Below are 16,376 nucleotides of genomic sequence, written 5' to 3'. Positions count from 1 at the left end.
GAATGAACCTCTTGGGTAGGGGGCAGGATTAGAGAGACTTTAGCAAGGTAACCCTTAGTAAAAAATAGAACCAGATCTAGAATTTTTTTTTATAACCTCTTTCAACACAAGTAACACACTTTTTAATCTACTAAGGGAAATGCAAAAGAGATACTAAAAAGCATTAAATGTAAAATACTCAGATTTACCATCTCTTGTATCTGCAGGAAAACATGCTTTAAAATCCTGCATAAAAATTACAAATAGTTATTTCCCATTCTGTGATTTTACTGGTTCTTCTTTTTTTTTTCTTTGCATAATTTTGTGCCTGAGCCACTGTAATGTAGAACATTGAACTATGGGTTTATTCTTTTCCATTTCCTATTTTTAAAATAATATTATTTAAAATAATATAACACTGATTCTATAAATGTACCTTTGTTGTTCTTGCATGCAAAAACAAATGGTAGACGGTATTTGACTATTTTTTTGCTTCATAGCCTGTACTCCATGGAAGCATCTAGTGTTTTGTGATACTGAGAACAGTATCAGCACTAAAAAAGTTCTTTTTACTTGCACTGCTTGAAAGAGGAAAGAATTAAATGAATCAGTCAAGATTCATCAAAGTCAAGACCAATATTTTCTATACTATGTTCATTTATTAGGATAATGTTGCTATGTAGCAATGAAAGCCACACACTTGCATCATTTTTTAAAAAAATGCAGGTTTCACCTCCATGAAATCTGGAGAAGACAGAAAAGGGGGTTTTGCAGTGTTGCAGAAGCCTGCATTTTTTAAATGTTAATACACAACTGTGTAGCTACTGTGTAAGGATCTTTTGTACTTCTTACTGCATGCAAAAGTTCTGTTTAATCACATTTTTCTCTCTTTTCCTCTATCTACATTTAAATTATTTAGAGTTGTTGCTAGCAAGCAACATCTGTATGGAATCTGACCACCTATATCTGATTTTAGGCATCTTCCCATAACAGTCTTATTTATTTTCATCCTTACTCTGAATTTATTTTTAAATGGAAGAAGGAATATACAGTGAAGCTCAGCTTTATCATTAAGGAATATCCCCAAAAGATTTTTAAAATTAAAAATCTATCATAAAACACTGTTCTTCAAATTGCTTGAACAGCAGAAATATGGTACTTGTAATCTGTGATATTATTGTTTCTCTTTGAACTTGCAGGAAAGTGTGGCAGCTCCCTTTTCTGCGTCCCAGGCTTTGAAAGGAAAGAGCTTTTCTTCTAGTACATCAAAGCACTGATGCAGAAAAGGACTGATGTATTTTTTTTTGTTTTGCAGAAAACCTGTTAAAATGATTGCAGATGTTTTGTCCAATCTTGATAATACAAATAGCAGAACCAAAATTTCAGTCTTTATATTTTAATTGAAGTACCCTGGCAAGGTGACAGCTGTCAGAAATAAGTCTGAGCTGCATTTGGGTTTATTCAAAGTTGAAGAGTAAACCTTACCTTACCATCTTTTTACTTAGGAAACTGCAAACATATCTTTCCTTTTTACTATATACACTGTTTAAAAAGCTATTTAAAGGAATATTTTATGAGGGCCCTGTCAGCTTGATGCAGTTAAAAAAAGTAGTTCATCACACAGTCTGCCTCTAATAACTGATCTTCTAATAAGTTTGAGAAATTGTGAGCTTTTGTTGGATTCAAGGTATCATACGATTTTGTGCCCTATACTGAGCTTCTTTCTTGTCCCTTCTTCATGTAAACTATTTTATTAATTTTGTTTGAACTTGTTTGGTGTGATCTAATTTGATTTTCTTTTAGATTGTCTGACGAATGAGTCAAACTACGTATTTCCTTATAAAACAGCACAATATCTTCAGTATAGGAAGTGGCCTTTGAAGATGATTCCTATGATTTTATTTGGGTTAGAGTCAAAAGACATGCAGAAAAGTGCTGTCTCTTTAAAATGAGAATGCCTACTGGCTTCCTTTGCATTTAACTTACCCAGTATGTTTAAACAACCTTTTCACATGCACATAAGACTTTAATAACCAGTGAGTGGTTACATATTTACAAAGTCGTGCAAAACAATGTTTAATCCTGCCACATGGTGATTTTTCTTTCAAGAAAATTAAGAGTAGGAAAGTAAAACCCATATGAAAATTGTAATACTCTAAACTGTAGGAGGTGGACTTCCTCAAAAATTTATTTTAAACAGATGTGAAACTACGGACATTAATTCACTCAGTTATTTGAAGTTTAAGTAAATATATGCCAGATGATGACAATATCTTGTAATGTCACTGCAGCAGGCACCCCTACTTATGGGAGGTGTTATGGGAGATTTTATTTTTCTTTTGCTGTGGAAGGTTTGTTACTCCTGTATTTTAGAGTCCTGCTAGTGAAAGAGCCTCTTTTTCTGAGGATTACAACTTAATGCTGGAGTTGGGAGCCTTAGTAGTTTTCTGTAATATTTTTCTGGAAACTGTACCTTGGAAAAGGTAGCTCACAGTAAGATGGAAGGCTGTGCACAGCAAAAGGAAATTGAACTTTGTCTAAAGCAAACAGCTCTGATGCTGCCTTTATACCTCCGAGTGCTTCACAGCAGGAATTTGCTGCTTCAAGGAATCCTCGCTGCACTGACACTGCTGGGCAGTTTTGGAGGCTGGAAACACCACCCCCTAAGAGGCAGGAACAGATCTTTCTTAAATGCCTTTTACACAGAACTTAAGTCTGTTAATGGAGTAAATTAATTTTTTATCTGTGGTCTAGTGGATAACTATGCCACTGAGCAATTTGAAAGTCAGAAATGATGCATCTGTGTAACCTTCTGTAATTCTGTTTCATCACTAACCTGAGAATCTGGGGAGCAGATTCTCTCCACGTGCTAGCAGCGTTATATCTCTTTAGCAGTGAAAAAAGGCAGGCTCTGGGCAGGTCCCCAGACAGTTAGCCAGCTCCTGCATGGTACCACGCACAGGAAACACATGCAGCATACAGCAGCAGTCATAGCCAGACAGCATCAAGTTGCACCTCTTCTCAGCTGATGTGGAACACCTGATGTGGAACGTCTCCTACAGCACACTGTCAAACACCAGAAAAGGGAAGGAACTTTTGGCAGAACAGATAGAGCATCATCGACTATTCTCTCACAGGCTGGATGGCCTGTCCCTTAGCAGACACCCTCTGCTCCTGCAAATGGACCATCGTGTACAGTATTAGCAATCATAATGTAACTAACTCCAGTATGAGGTGTGCTTATTAATGCCAAGTCAGTACTGATACTGCTGATGTGACTATGTAGAAGTTGTCTGAGTTCCAGGGGAGTTTTTTTTTTTCTTTTTTTTTTTTTCCCCCCTCAATATGCAGGTGTAAAGGTGTAAAAACATTTAATTTTGTTTGATAAACTTATTTTCTCAAACTTAAAAATGGCAACTCTGTATAGCAATAAGACTACTCTTAGAAAAAACATTGTGATCGTAGGATGTGTTTACAGAAGTATTTTCAGTTCTTTACTGTCTAGACAATTCCTATTATTGTGTGACAGGTAAATTTGCATACTAAAAATATCACTTCTGGCTTACTCAGCTGTCTTCTAGGCTTGTAACTGCTCAAATATTTTATAATACTCTTATTATTAAGATAAAATATGAATAAAGGTAGGGACCATAGCTGTAGTGATGTCTGACTACCTGCTAAGAATGCACAAATTTAGAATTTGAGAACCTTGATCTGGATTGGTATAAATCATATGTACTCACTGTTAGAGACCTGCATTTCAGGTAAAGCATTCCCCAATTTCTTTCCATATTGTGACTTAAAGTTTCTAATGGCTCTGTGGTCGTTGATACATGTAATACCATTTCTTGATCTGCAGCCCTCTTGAAAAGCTATCAGCTACATAGCTGATTTAGCAACCTCCTAAGTTCTAGTGCTCCAAAGGTTAAAGAAAACAACTGAATTAGATTACATTTACTGTTAATAAATATTAGATTACCTTTAAGATCTGCATTTAGTGTTTGCTCTATAATTTTGCAAATAATTTAGTAACTTATTTTAATAGTGCCTAACAGGACTGTTTACACCAGACAGTTGTATAGGTTGATATTGGTTGCATTTGAGGGAGTTGTTTGTCAACAGTATTTTCTGTTATTCTGAAAAAGTATGTGATCAGAGTGAGCTAAGCAGGCAATAAAACGCACTAAGAGGTAGGTGAAAGTTGTCATACTTGTTTAAAAAGACCTAAATCTCATAGACCTGAATTATCCTGCACTTGGAAAGGAAGTGACTATTAGTTGTTATCTTTGCATTACACCATGTATACCTGTTGTCCAAAATGGTTTGCTAATCTGGAGTGAGGAAAAATTATTTTCAATATTTAAGCCAAATACCTCATCTCTTACTAACTGTGAAGAAAATACTGTTTCCCCATGTTAAAAGTCAGTTTGCAGAGACCTCCTAGAGCCATTCTCCTTTATCACACAAGCCTATCAATATCAGACGAAGGTCTAAATGTTATGAGAAGGGGAGAGCATAACACTGCATGTACACACACTTGATAAAGCTTTTACAGCAAGTCATGATTAAAGTCTGAGATGAAACTGTCATTTTCAAACAGCGATATTAGCATAGGCTCCAACAGAGTTGCATTAATAGAGATATAATGGAAAAGATCCTGTCATGCTCTCATATGCTCCAAGTCTCAGACTGTGGAAAAGGAAGTGAATGCTTATGATATAGGTGCTGAAGCAGACTAGACTGGCAGACACACAAATTGTAAGATTTAACATAAGTTGACACAGTAAATAATGGATGACGGTAAAAAAATTGTCTGAGGTGCAGGAATATGACCCAGCAGTCTGTGGACAACATGTCCTATATGAGGTGATGGAAAGTGAGTATCTTGAACCTGCGCATGGAGCTGTGTATGCACAGGACTATATTGCAGCAGCACCTATTACTAAAGAGTAATACTTCCACATTGGGAAACCTTTCTCTTACCTAGAAAGCTGGCATAACATCACAGATGGAGGCTCTATCAGTGTTAGTGCATATGGGGAGGAATAACCCCAGACACCAGTACAGGCTGGGGACTGACCTTCTGGAGAGCAGCTCTGCAGAGAAAGACCTGGGCGTCACGGTGGATGACAAGCTGACCATGAGGCAGCAGTGTGCCCTCGTGGCCATGAAGACCAATGGGATCCTGGGGTGCATGAAGAAGAGCGTCCCCAGCAGGTCGAGGGAGGGGATCCTGCCCCTCTACTCAGCCCTGGTGAGGCCGCATCTGGAGTACTGTGTCCAGTTCTGGGCCCCACAGAACAAGAGGGATGTGGATCTACCAGAGAGAGTCCAGCGCAGGGCTGCGAGGATGATCAAGGGCCTGGAACATCTGCCCTATGAGGAGAGGCTGAGGGAGCTGGGCCTGTTCAGCCTGGAGAAGAGAAGGCTGAGAGGAGACCTGATCAGTGTCTACAAGTACCTCAAGGGAGGGAGTGAAGAGGATGGGGCCAGCTTCTTTTCACTGGTGGCCACTGACAGAACTAGAGGTAATGGCCACAAACTGAAGCACCAAAAGTTCCACAGGAACTTAAGGAAAAATTTCTTAACAGTGAGGGTGACAGAGCCCTGGACCAGGCTGCCAAGAGAGTTTGTGGAGTCTCCTTCTCTGGAGATCTTCAAAACCCGCCTGGATGCCACCCTGTGCCACGTACTCTAGGTGTCCCTGCTGGAGCAGGGGGGTTGGACTAGATGATCTCTAGAGGTCCCTTCCAACCTTAACCATTCTGTGATTCTATGATTCTATGTTGCACAAACACTGTGTGGCCTAGGCTGTAGTTTTAAGTGCAGCTCAGAGTGTGGGGTTGAAACAACCTTGGGTCCTATCATTTTTTTCTCTTAATAAGGAGAAAATGAGAGACTCCACATATATCTGGCCAAGATAAGAGGCCTTTCTGTTCAAGAAAAGGGTAATAAAGAATGCAAAGGCAGGGAAGTGAGCAGAGAAAAAAAAAAAAGAAGAACATGATGGAAACATGATGGCAGCAGAGTATGTCTAGGGAGACCTGAAAAGCAGGTAGGTCCCAAACCAGTCATTTTGCTCAACTTGGGTCTGTTTGTGCTAAACTGTATAATCAGTTGGGTAATAAGTACAAAATGCTTTAATAAAATTATGTATTTTTTGCGAGTGGCTAAGAATATGAAGTTAAGGCTAAGATTTTGCTGAAAACTAACTTTTTCAACTACTGATAATGCTAAAAAGCTGAATGCAGGAACAGAAAAGGACATTCCCCATTAAAAGTGCATGAATTGGATCAAGAGAAAGTAAGCTGAAAAACATCCTGCTCTATTTTCTAGACACTTCATGTAACTTTCATGTAACACTTGAAAGTATTACATGAGCAGAAAGAAAGGGCATGGACCCTACATCCTGTGCTGGGCCCAAGACTGAGGATCTCACTATGCTGCATTTTGCTTTTGTGATTGTCACTCATATAGACTTACCCAGGCAGTCTTAAAGATTAATTATGGGCAAGAGGAGGAGTTCATCTACAAAGCACTTGGTTCCCAGGCACCTAGCCTGTTCCTAGGCACGTGGTGTTGCTGTTGCTTCAGTTAGGGTTTATAAAGCTAAATTTTGCCACAATTACAAGTTTTCACTCTGAACAAAATGCAACAGTGCACAGTTGCTGCACACAAATCCAAATTTACTGCTTAGCAATGCAATTAATTATTAACTTGTGTGATAAGACCTGAAACGTGTTGTTCTTTGGACAGAGGGAATTTTTTGCCGATTATGGATTTGTGGTATATTAACTTTAATTCACATCTGCACTCTAAATGACCTCAAACTCAAAGCAGGGATTTCAGAAGACTAAATTGAAAAACAGTAGTAGTCATGCCAGGAAACGCGTGTGAGTAAGCGACGGGATCACTGTAAGGGTCTGATGCTCTGTAGAGACTGATAAGCCAAAGTGCAGGCATAGGTAGTTAGGAGGAAACAGAGTTGAGTCTAAGGATGACTCGAAGATTTCATGGTCTGGAAACAATATTATGGTTTCACAAATGCCCTTTCTACCTTGGAATCACAGGAGTGGGCAATGGGACTGTGCTGTAGCCAGGAGGTGAAGTTGCAGTGGGGTAGAGGAAACCAATACTCTGCTAGTGCTCTCAGGCAGTTACTCTCTACTGCTGCTGAGATTTGCTGAGCGAACCGACTGAAACAACTCATGTTGTCTGTGAGGACAGCACGTTATTCACAAATAAAGCAACCTGCGGTCACTCTAAAGCCACCAGAAGCAAAGCTCCTGAAAGCTGTCATAGCTATGCTTATGTGAATGCTATTTTTACAAAACACAGGTATAAAATCATATTATTTTGTAGTTGACAATTTATCAGAAGTATGGCCAGTATTATCATCACTTTCAAGTGCAACGACTGGTGCACTGAACCCCAAACCATGCCTGGACTTCCTGCATGCAAAGCCCCCTTTTCCTTCTTGCCAGTGCCTCAGCAGCAGGTCGGGAATGGCAATGAAGATATTGTGAGCCCAGTTCTTTCCCACTAACATTAGTCAGAAATTTGCAGTTGGATGCAAAGGGCAGAGCCTGCTTAGAAGGCTCATGATAATCTAGTCTTTTTCTTTCCCCCTTCTCCTTTTCTTCACAAAATAGTCACAGCATGAAAAGATAAGTAACATCTTCCTAATAGTTTAAAATACTAGGGGAGATATAGCAAAACATAAGCCAGGAAAGTCCGATCTAAGTCTCATCTCAGACTCATGCAAATTCTTTACATTATCTACGTAGAACTTTCCCAGTTAAGGAAGGTTTTTCAGCTTTTTTTTTTTTTCCTTCTGATTTTGGCCTTGTTTTACTCAAACATAAATATTAGTCATTCTAGTCACAGGCCACTAGGGCTTATAACATATTTTATAAGGTTCCTATTCATTGATATTGCACTAGTGAGGACAGTACTTCTCCTTCAATTGGTATAATGCAATGTAATCAGCATGACGGGCATAGAAGACATAAATTTCATAACCTGCTCTGACTACTATACCACAGGTAATCTCCAGTTCCTCTCAATTCACAGTGTACCATGCTGCTCTTATTTGACAAATGAGGTCTCAGTTCCTGTGATGAAACATGAGTCACCTTGTGTTTTCACTCAAGCTTCTGATACCTCTGAAGCAAAATAGCCTTGGACACTACACCTTGCCCATTACTTTCTACTGAAAAAAAGCCAGTGGCCTTTAAAGTTAACAAATGTGTCATTAAACTAAATCTGACAGACTTTCCAAAAAGAGTACAATATTAACTCACATAATTCCCATTGACATACGGGTGAAATGACAATGTTCTCAAGGACCCGGGTATAAACATTTCACAACACAAAATGATTCCTGCCTGTCTATAGAGAAGATAATTAATAATTTTCTCCAACAAATGCAGAACTTCTAAGAGACATCTCACACAAAACAATCTCTGTTACTTCAAAGAGCTGTTTGGAAGCTATACTACACTGACAAAAGAAACTTTTCTCTCAAACTCAGAGTGGGAAGCAGTCAGAGGGCATCTCCAGTGCAACTGTGGAAGCACGTGGCTACACCCTTATTTCAGCAATTTGTTGTAATTGTGTAGGTCAGCTCTTGGTCATATAGGGGCCAAAAACAAATGTCGTGGAACTCCACCAATCTCTATTGCAATTTGATGTAAATACACACAATTCAAACGCACAGCTCCTTGACATGCTCAGTGTCATGTTTTATATCCCATATCAACTAGTCAGAAAAGTCTATCATGTCACTCATATCAGATGACAGCATTTACTTTTGGCATTTTCAGTGGTCAAAACATACTGTGCATTCCCCCAAAAGACAACAAGTATTTTTAATGAAATTTTAAGTTTAAAATTATAAAGTCTTTGACTTATTCTGTTAAAAGACTTGTTTTGAAACACAAAAGCTCTGCTATTTTAGAGTCAAGTTAGGTCAAAATATTAAAATACTCTTTTCACTTCTGAAGTCCTCAGAGCTGGTCATTCCCATATGCAGAAACTTAAATAACCTCTCAGGGCTGCAGTAGGGTTAAAGAAAAGTCAAAAAAAATGATAGATGTATTTGGATGTACATGTCACACCCAGTGGAATTCCAAGGAAATAAATAGTAATTTAGCAGCACTGGCAAGCTGCTCTTCTGACTGTGCAGCACCACCAGCATATTTTATATGTGTATCACAGTCATGAATAAGCCAGACACATTCACAAATCAATTCTGATTTCCTATTAAGCTACATGCTTATTTTCCTTCCCTCCGCCCTTTGTAGCTAATAAGGGAAGCCAAGGAAATGCACTGATCAGTCTCCAGAACAAATGTTAACTCCAAATTCTCATGATTGTTTTAATACACTGGTAAAACTTCAGAAGAGAGAGGAAGAGGAAGACATCCCTTCCTAATAATAAACCATTTTTGACATGTGAATTGTTTGCTATTTACTACAGACATAAAACCCTGATACCCAAGATGGCTTTTCAAATTATCATCATTAGCAACGTGCCTGGGGCTATGGGGTTTGAATGAAGAGATCCCAGTGCAAGAAAAGTTTATAAATATGCAACAGTCATCTTATTCTTCCCCAAATGACTTCTCTGTGTTTCTCTGTGAATCTGCCTGCTGAAGAAGTTTTCATATCACTCCACTAGTTTAATGATACTGCTTCTTAAGACCCCAGAGACATGAAAAGCACTGGCCTCTGGATTCATGGTGACTCGTGGAAGTAATAGAAAGGGGCTTTTTTCCTCATACAGAATAAATGAAAGAAACACAGGGTCTTTGGCACATTCATCTGTGCAGCACAGAGTTTCAAGAAATGGCCTTCCAAATCCTTCCTGCTTATCTAAGCAGAACAGTTCCAAGTCAGAGAGAAAAGAAAAAGGTTCTGTCCATTTTCAGGCTCTCTCCCCTTGCTTGTTGAGCCAAATAACAAATAACCATGTGCTGTCTGGCTTCCCAACAGCAAATCTACTCCCACTTGACCACAAATCAGCTGCTTCAGATCATGACCTGTTCTGTTGGTTTGACTCTGCCGCCACCTTCTTCATATTCCTCTTGCATAGATCTTCATTCTTGCTTTTATAACCCTTTAAAATATTTCCTTCCTCACTTACAGAAATGAGTGCTTTCCTTCACCCTTAATCCATCAGTAATATTGGATTTGAATGCTCACTTCTAAACAACTCCCTTTTTTTGCTGCACTTTATGCCTCAAAAGCTGCTTACATTTACCCATAATCTCTCATTCTGTTCATTTCAAATCCATCCATAAATAGCTACTTTAGAAGTTGCACCTACAGAACACTGGGTAACCAACTCTTAATGACCTGACTGTGTGTAGACCCCCCTACAATTTGTTAACAGGAAACAGGAAGTTTGGGAATGACTGGGAGCAACCAACTTGCATAACAGTTCACATTCACTTGATACAAGGTACCACGTAGGTGCTTCAATTTAAGCATATATAAGCAATAAAAAGCTTTGTATGTATGTACATACTTTGTATGTATGTAAAAAGCACAGTATGCAGCATGGGGTAGGTTAAGGCACAAGAATCTTGCACAAAACTAAAGGCATTTGCTGAGGCTCTTCTGCGCGTGCCTTTTTTGATACTGGAAGCTTGAGTTTTGTACCCAAGTTTCTTCAAGGAAGAAAAAGAACATCATGTGACAATTCTGCTGGTAAGCCCCCAAAACTCAGGGGAACCAAATATAAAATACAGAGCTATTTGCCCACCTATACCTGAGCTGTTCAGCCCAGCTCTGCCAAGGAAGAATATCTAGTATCTGAGAAGACAGAACCAAACTAAAGAGAGTGAAAAGCTTAACTGCTTAAGATCATTTAGTTGTTTCTTTCCAACTATCCTGTATTTTCCATTCCCTTTTTTTTTTTTTTTTTAATTTTAAAGCCACCACACTCATGCAGCTTCTTCCTAGCAAAACACAAAGCTATCATGGAGAACAAGGATTTCTTCCTGTTCCCTATTTTTCTCTTTCATATGGTGAGGTGATGATCTTGCTGACTTGCAGACTTTGCGACTTGATACAATGATTCAATATGTGGCCACAAGAATCCTAACAGTATAACTTATTACCTAGACTCCTTCAGACCACTCATCTTGTATTTGGAAAATATATTTTAATGGAAAAACAGGTCACAAACCACAAAAGTGCTCTCTATGACAAGTTTATTATATTTATTTAGTATGCCTTGGTGAGGGGCTCTGAATTGCACATACACAAACAGACTTCATCGCTCCTTGTCATAATATTTTACAATATAATATACAGATGAGTCTCCGGTGCTGTGACCTGCACATAAGGCACTCTTCAATTCCATTACTGAATAATTCACTAGTCTTGGCGAGTCATTTATCAACTCCTTGCTGAGGCAGCAGTTTGCATCCTAACAAGCCAAGCACCACCACCTGGCCCTTTATCAGTCCCAGGGTTCAGACTCCAGATGGAGAAGTAGGAAAACAAAGAACCTTTTAAGACCACTTCTGGCACTATCATAAGCAATGTGTGACCATACAGTGCATACATCTACTGCAGTCCTTGCCCCACAAACATTGACCTAGCTATTTGTTCGATTAGGCTCCAGACTTCCTTAACTTCAGCATTTTCCCCAGCATCTCTTCCCCATGCAGAAAGTCTGCGCTCAGTCAAGGACTGACAAACTCCTTTCAACACCACTCCATTGATTCAAGATGAACAGTGCAAAACACAAGTAGTGTTTGCTGAGGAGAAAGAAGTGGCAGAGATAGAAAAATGCCCAACACAAAAAAACAATACAAGGAGATGTGAGATCAAGTAAAGAAAAAAAATACAATTAGCATGGGCCAGAATCCCCATTTCTGCTGCTTCAGTTATATAATGAGCGCCTAAAAGAAATTTCAGCAGCTGCCTTGGAACTGCCCAACTTCAGGGTGAGCAGTGGAAGATGTCTCCCTGCAGACTCTGCACGGCCAAGGGATAGACAGCAGTATCCCTAGAGGAGATGAGGCCTGAGAGTGAAGAACCCATGGCTTCTACTTTCTGGGTAAACATTTGGACCAGTAAATTAGCATTCCAACAGCATTTCAAAGTGATCAGCACAGATATACTTTTTAGCCTTACTGGTGTAAGAGGCCTGACACAAACATTTCTTCTGGTGACAGTCATGTTTGGACATTACTTTTATATCTCTGAGTCCAAATCTACAAGTTGTATTATAGCTTTGGATCCTTGGAAGTGACCGAATGGTTTATTTTGCAATTCTTCCTCATATTTAAACAGATTTACTTTTTTTTTTTTAACATGTAAATCTCAAAACACTTGGATAAGAGACTAATTGAGTCTAACCAAGAATACTGTTAGAGTATTTCATTTTGTTGATCAAGGAAATTTGTAGAGACAATTGCTGACCTAGTCAAAGCGAACTGATTCAGTTTTCAACAGATACTCCGTTAAGGGGTTTCACACCACATTTAGGAATATTGTGGCATCAGCCAAGACTATTGTTAGAGCATTAGTTGACAATAAGCATTGTGAAAAATATTACCAAAGTAGTATATGTGTATAACATACATGTGTACACACATATACACACATACATTGCTGAAGGAGTGGGATCTACTTAGAGCTCTTCTAGGCAGGTACTAGCTGGTTTAAACTGTGCTACAGATCTTAGCCATTTAAGCACTAATAACTCAAAGTGGAATGGATATCTTAAAGCTGACATTTTATAACATTATCATATATCATAATACAATTGTAACATACTAAGGTTGGCCATTACCACTTGGTTCCCAGCCATCGTTCTATATTGCATGTCCAACTGGAACAACTGCTGTCACAAGCTTGGAATGTCTAACTCAGCTTTCTTTCCCAAAAGTTTGATTTCAACAATCTGTTGCTTTATTCTCTTGGAATGAAAATGTAAATGATCAGTTCTGAGACTAGAATATGACTTTTATTATCTTCTTATCTCATCATTTTTGAATAAAGGATTAATTCCTCAAAATCATAGCTATGTATTAGTTAGAATTTTTGGATCATGTAATATTTATTCAGATCCATACCAGAAGTCTCTGGCCTAGTGAGTTTACCTAGGATACATAATGGCTATCTATACAGAGCCAAACTCTCAGAAGAATAAGAATTTATTCTTTGAAAAAGTATAATCACTCCCCATCTCAAAATATAGTACATGAAAAATGCTTGCTTGGGATGGAAAAGACATTTCTCATTGTATGGCCACAAAAATTACCACCAGATGTTACTAGACAATATGCTCAGGGCAATAAAATGATAGTCAATTGCTTACTATCCCCCTCCCAAAAGGGCTAACTAATCTCAGCTATTTTTTTGTGATTTACAACATTATCAATGGAAGTTGTACAGCAAAACACTCAAGCATGCAAGTCTGATAGACCACAGAAACTTTCTACACAGGAGCAAAAATATGCATTTACTGAAGGGATAAGGATGCACGTAAATAGAAAGCATACACAAATACAACTAGAACATTTTGGTCACCTGTGTTGCCTCTTAAGAGTTTCTAGATATCCTTTAGCACATATATAAAATCCATTCAGTTGTGCTGAGAATTCCTCTAACAGCAATTCATACCTGAAGTATATTGTCAAGATCCAAACAAGACCAAAATGTTTTGGGGGCATATCTTAGGTCATCTCATCCATTGACAGAGCATCATTCATGACAAAACTACAGATCCTATAGCCTCCAGAATCCTTTTAGCTCCATTTCTGCTATTTTATAAAAGCAATGCTCTATTATGCTTATTTTTTAAAGTTTAATCTTCTTTCCCAGTCTCATTTTTGTTTCTGCTGCTTTCTGTCAGGTGTTAGATTATCACACAACCTATTCCTAAAAGATAATTCACATAACATCGTTTCCCTTAACACAGACACAGCATCTGACCTGAAATTGCTACAGCTATTAAGTCACTTTCCCAGTACTTTCCTTCCTTTCTGACACAACATGGAATTTTCCTTTGTCACACATGACTGGTTTTCTGCTCATCATAAAAAGTTGTGTGGGAAATTTAATGGCTAAGGGATTTGATTTCAAAGTTTCTTCACTGTGGTTCTAATTTTAAAACAGCAAGAGATCGCTTTTCAGTTGATAATTATGACCTTGTCACTGAGGTAATCGCAAATATCCAGAACCATCATCCAATTTCTAGCTATCACTTCATCACATAAGACTATATCAAGCTTACCAAATTTGCAACTAAAAGAACATCATGGTTACTTTAAACAGGCTTATGACTAAAATTCCCCTTTTGACAATCCATCCACAGACCTAGTAGTGTGTACAGGACGCAAAGGTGATCTCAACAAGGTGATCCTCTTGGTCTGTGAAATCACATAACCTACCCTGACAGCCACATTGTTTTCCCCTTATTGGTCTGATCACTAGCAGTACTGCTCAACTTCCCCACAAAACTGTCCAAAAACTGACATGAGACTCAAACTTCCCTTGCCACCATACCATCACAGCTGAAGTTTTCAAAGATAGACACTCGAAGCTAGGCACCTAAGTTTATAGCAAGGTACAAATAAATGCCTTCATCTTCTGAGGGAAAACTGACAGCTCTTCAAGTCAATGATATAGAGAGATATTTAATTTTATGCTTTGCTAGCTGTAACACCAAAGAAAGAATATTGGTTTTGGATAACTTAGTTTTCCTTGACCATTACCTCTTATTCTATCGTTTCCCACATGGTGGGCTCCTTTCCACAAACACCTGCACAAAAAGCATCAATGAAAAATGGGAAGCCAGTATGGAAATCAAATGGCATAATTAAAAATGATACAAATAGTGAGAGTCTTTCCTTCCTCAGGCCCTGAGGGACTGAATGACTGAGATGCTAGGATGAAAAAACACCAGTGCATTCTTCAGAAGCTAAGTAGGTGTCTCTTTTCTCATCTTCTTGAATATAGGAAAAGGGTTAGAAATGGGGGAAGTTTCTCCTTCCTATTACAGGAGACTGAAATCAAGGGGAGTACATTTTCTAAGCAAGCATGGAAACAGGTAAAGGTGGAAAATCCCAGAAAAAAAAAAAGAGACTTTTTCTTATGCCAAAGGAAGGAGTAGACTATATAACAAACATGAAAGTTACTGCCAACCTGCATAAACTAGCCAACAAATAATTGTCAAAATTGAATCAAATAAAGTATCGATTAAAGACATGACTGTCTGTCTATAGTCAGGGCCCGTGGGAGTTAATAGATGAGAGAAGACAGCATGATAACGTGTAGCTAACATGACTTGCTTCTGCTTCACCGTGGTTGAATTTGCAAGGCTAGCCTCCTCAGTGCACCACACAGAAGACAGATGCATGTAAAGCAGCAGTGAACAAGTTAGTTAGATAGCAAAACTTGAGAATAGAGTCCTCTGTCCCATCCAAAAATCTCCAGTTCCCACCTAAGACCAATTGATTTTAACTTTTAGCAGTACGCAGGCATTTCTGCTGCCCTCTGCTTTTAACCATCTTGAGAAAGCGCACCACTCTGGTTCATCTGTCCCAGGCTCTTTGCAAATAGTAAGTTGGCTACCACATCATGCATAACTAGACTAAAAAAAGGCAGATCTGCTCTTCATACAAGAGGCAGCCCTTCTCTTGTTTACCACATCCTTCTGTCACTAGAAACTTGCAGCACTTGCTATGGAATAATGAAGGACACACCAAGCACAGAGCAACCTTACCAATCTATTCTCAGGAAGAGCTCAAAAGTCATGGCCCCAGCTGTGTCACAGAGAAATACTTGCAAAGAAGGATATGAATTATTATGCTAGAGAAGCCATAAAGAAGCCTAAGTTCTAATATTTTAAAGCATGCATTACTAATTTGCCAAATGAACCAGATCTACACATTGGTTTATAATTCCATGCAACCATGGCAAAGCTATTTCAGTTCTTAGCCTAACGGTTAGATTTTAGCTTTGCCAGATAGTATCTGTGCCATATCATTGTTGCAACACAAAGTATAAACTTATGTCATGGAATATTTTATGACATATCACTTATTTATAAAAGACATTTATCTGGAAATATGGGTAGTAAAGCGAACAATTTCAATAATGAGCATATATAGGTTTATAAAGTAGAGAGGTTCTAAAACCCGCCGGGCTATTGGTTAAAACCATAAAAAGCCCGAACAGCCCTTGGAATTATATAGCATTGCAGACTATGAAACATGGATAAACTTTTTATCAAGATAAATGCTTCATCAAGCTCCCATTGATCCCAGAAGAACCAGATTATACTCTTTGTTAGGATTTCACAACAGGGTAGAACTTGCCTAACTCCTCTGCAAGTAATATACATAGGAAATAAAAGTCTGGGCTGCAAATAAT

The 16,376-nt window shown here is 38.5% G+C and overlaps 1 protein-coding gene across 1 annotated transcript in view; it reads right to left on the bottom strand.

The window, feature by feature from the left end:
* Positions 1–2,543: 2,543 nt before the first annotated feature.
* The window catches only part of LOC148595723 (uncharacterized), a 30,168-nt gene continuing 16,335 nt past the window's right edge, over positions 2,544–16,376 (bottom strand). The window contains exon 2 of the mRNA XM_088519789.1: positions 2,544–2,642. Coding sequence (XP_088375915.1) covers positions 2,544–2,642 — 99 coding nt within the window. The remainder of the gene's footprint in view (positions 2,643–16,376) is intronic.

The sequence above is a fragment of the Tinamus guttatus genome, unplaced genomic scaffold, assembly GCF_059628265.1.
Source record: "Tinamus guttatus ecotype Peru unplaced genomic scaffold, ASM5962826v1 Tinamus_guttatus_pri_ptg000071l, whole genome shotgun sequence".
NCBI classification, from domain to species: Eukaryota; Metazoa; Chordata; class Aves; order Tinamiformes; family Tinamidae; genus Tinamus; species Tinamus guttatus.
The sequence above is the reverse complement of the archived record's forward strand: the minus strand, read 5'-3'. Positions and strand labels throughout refer to the sequence as shown.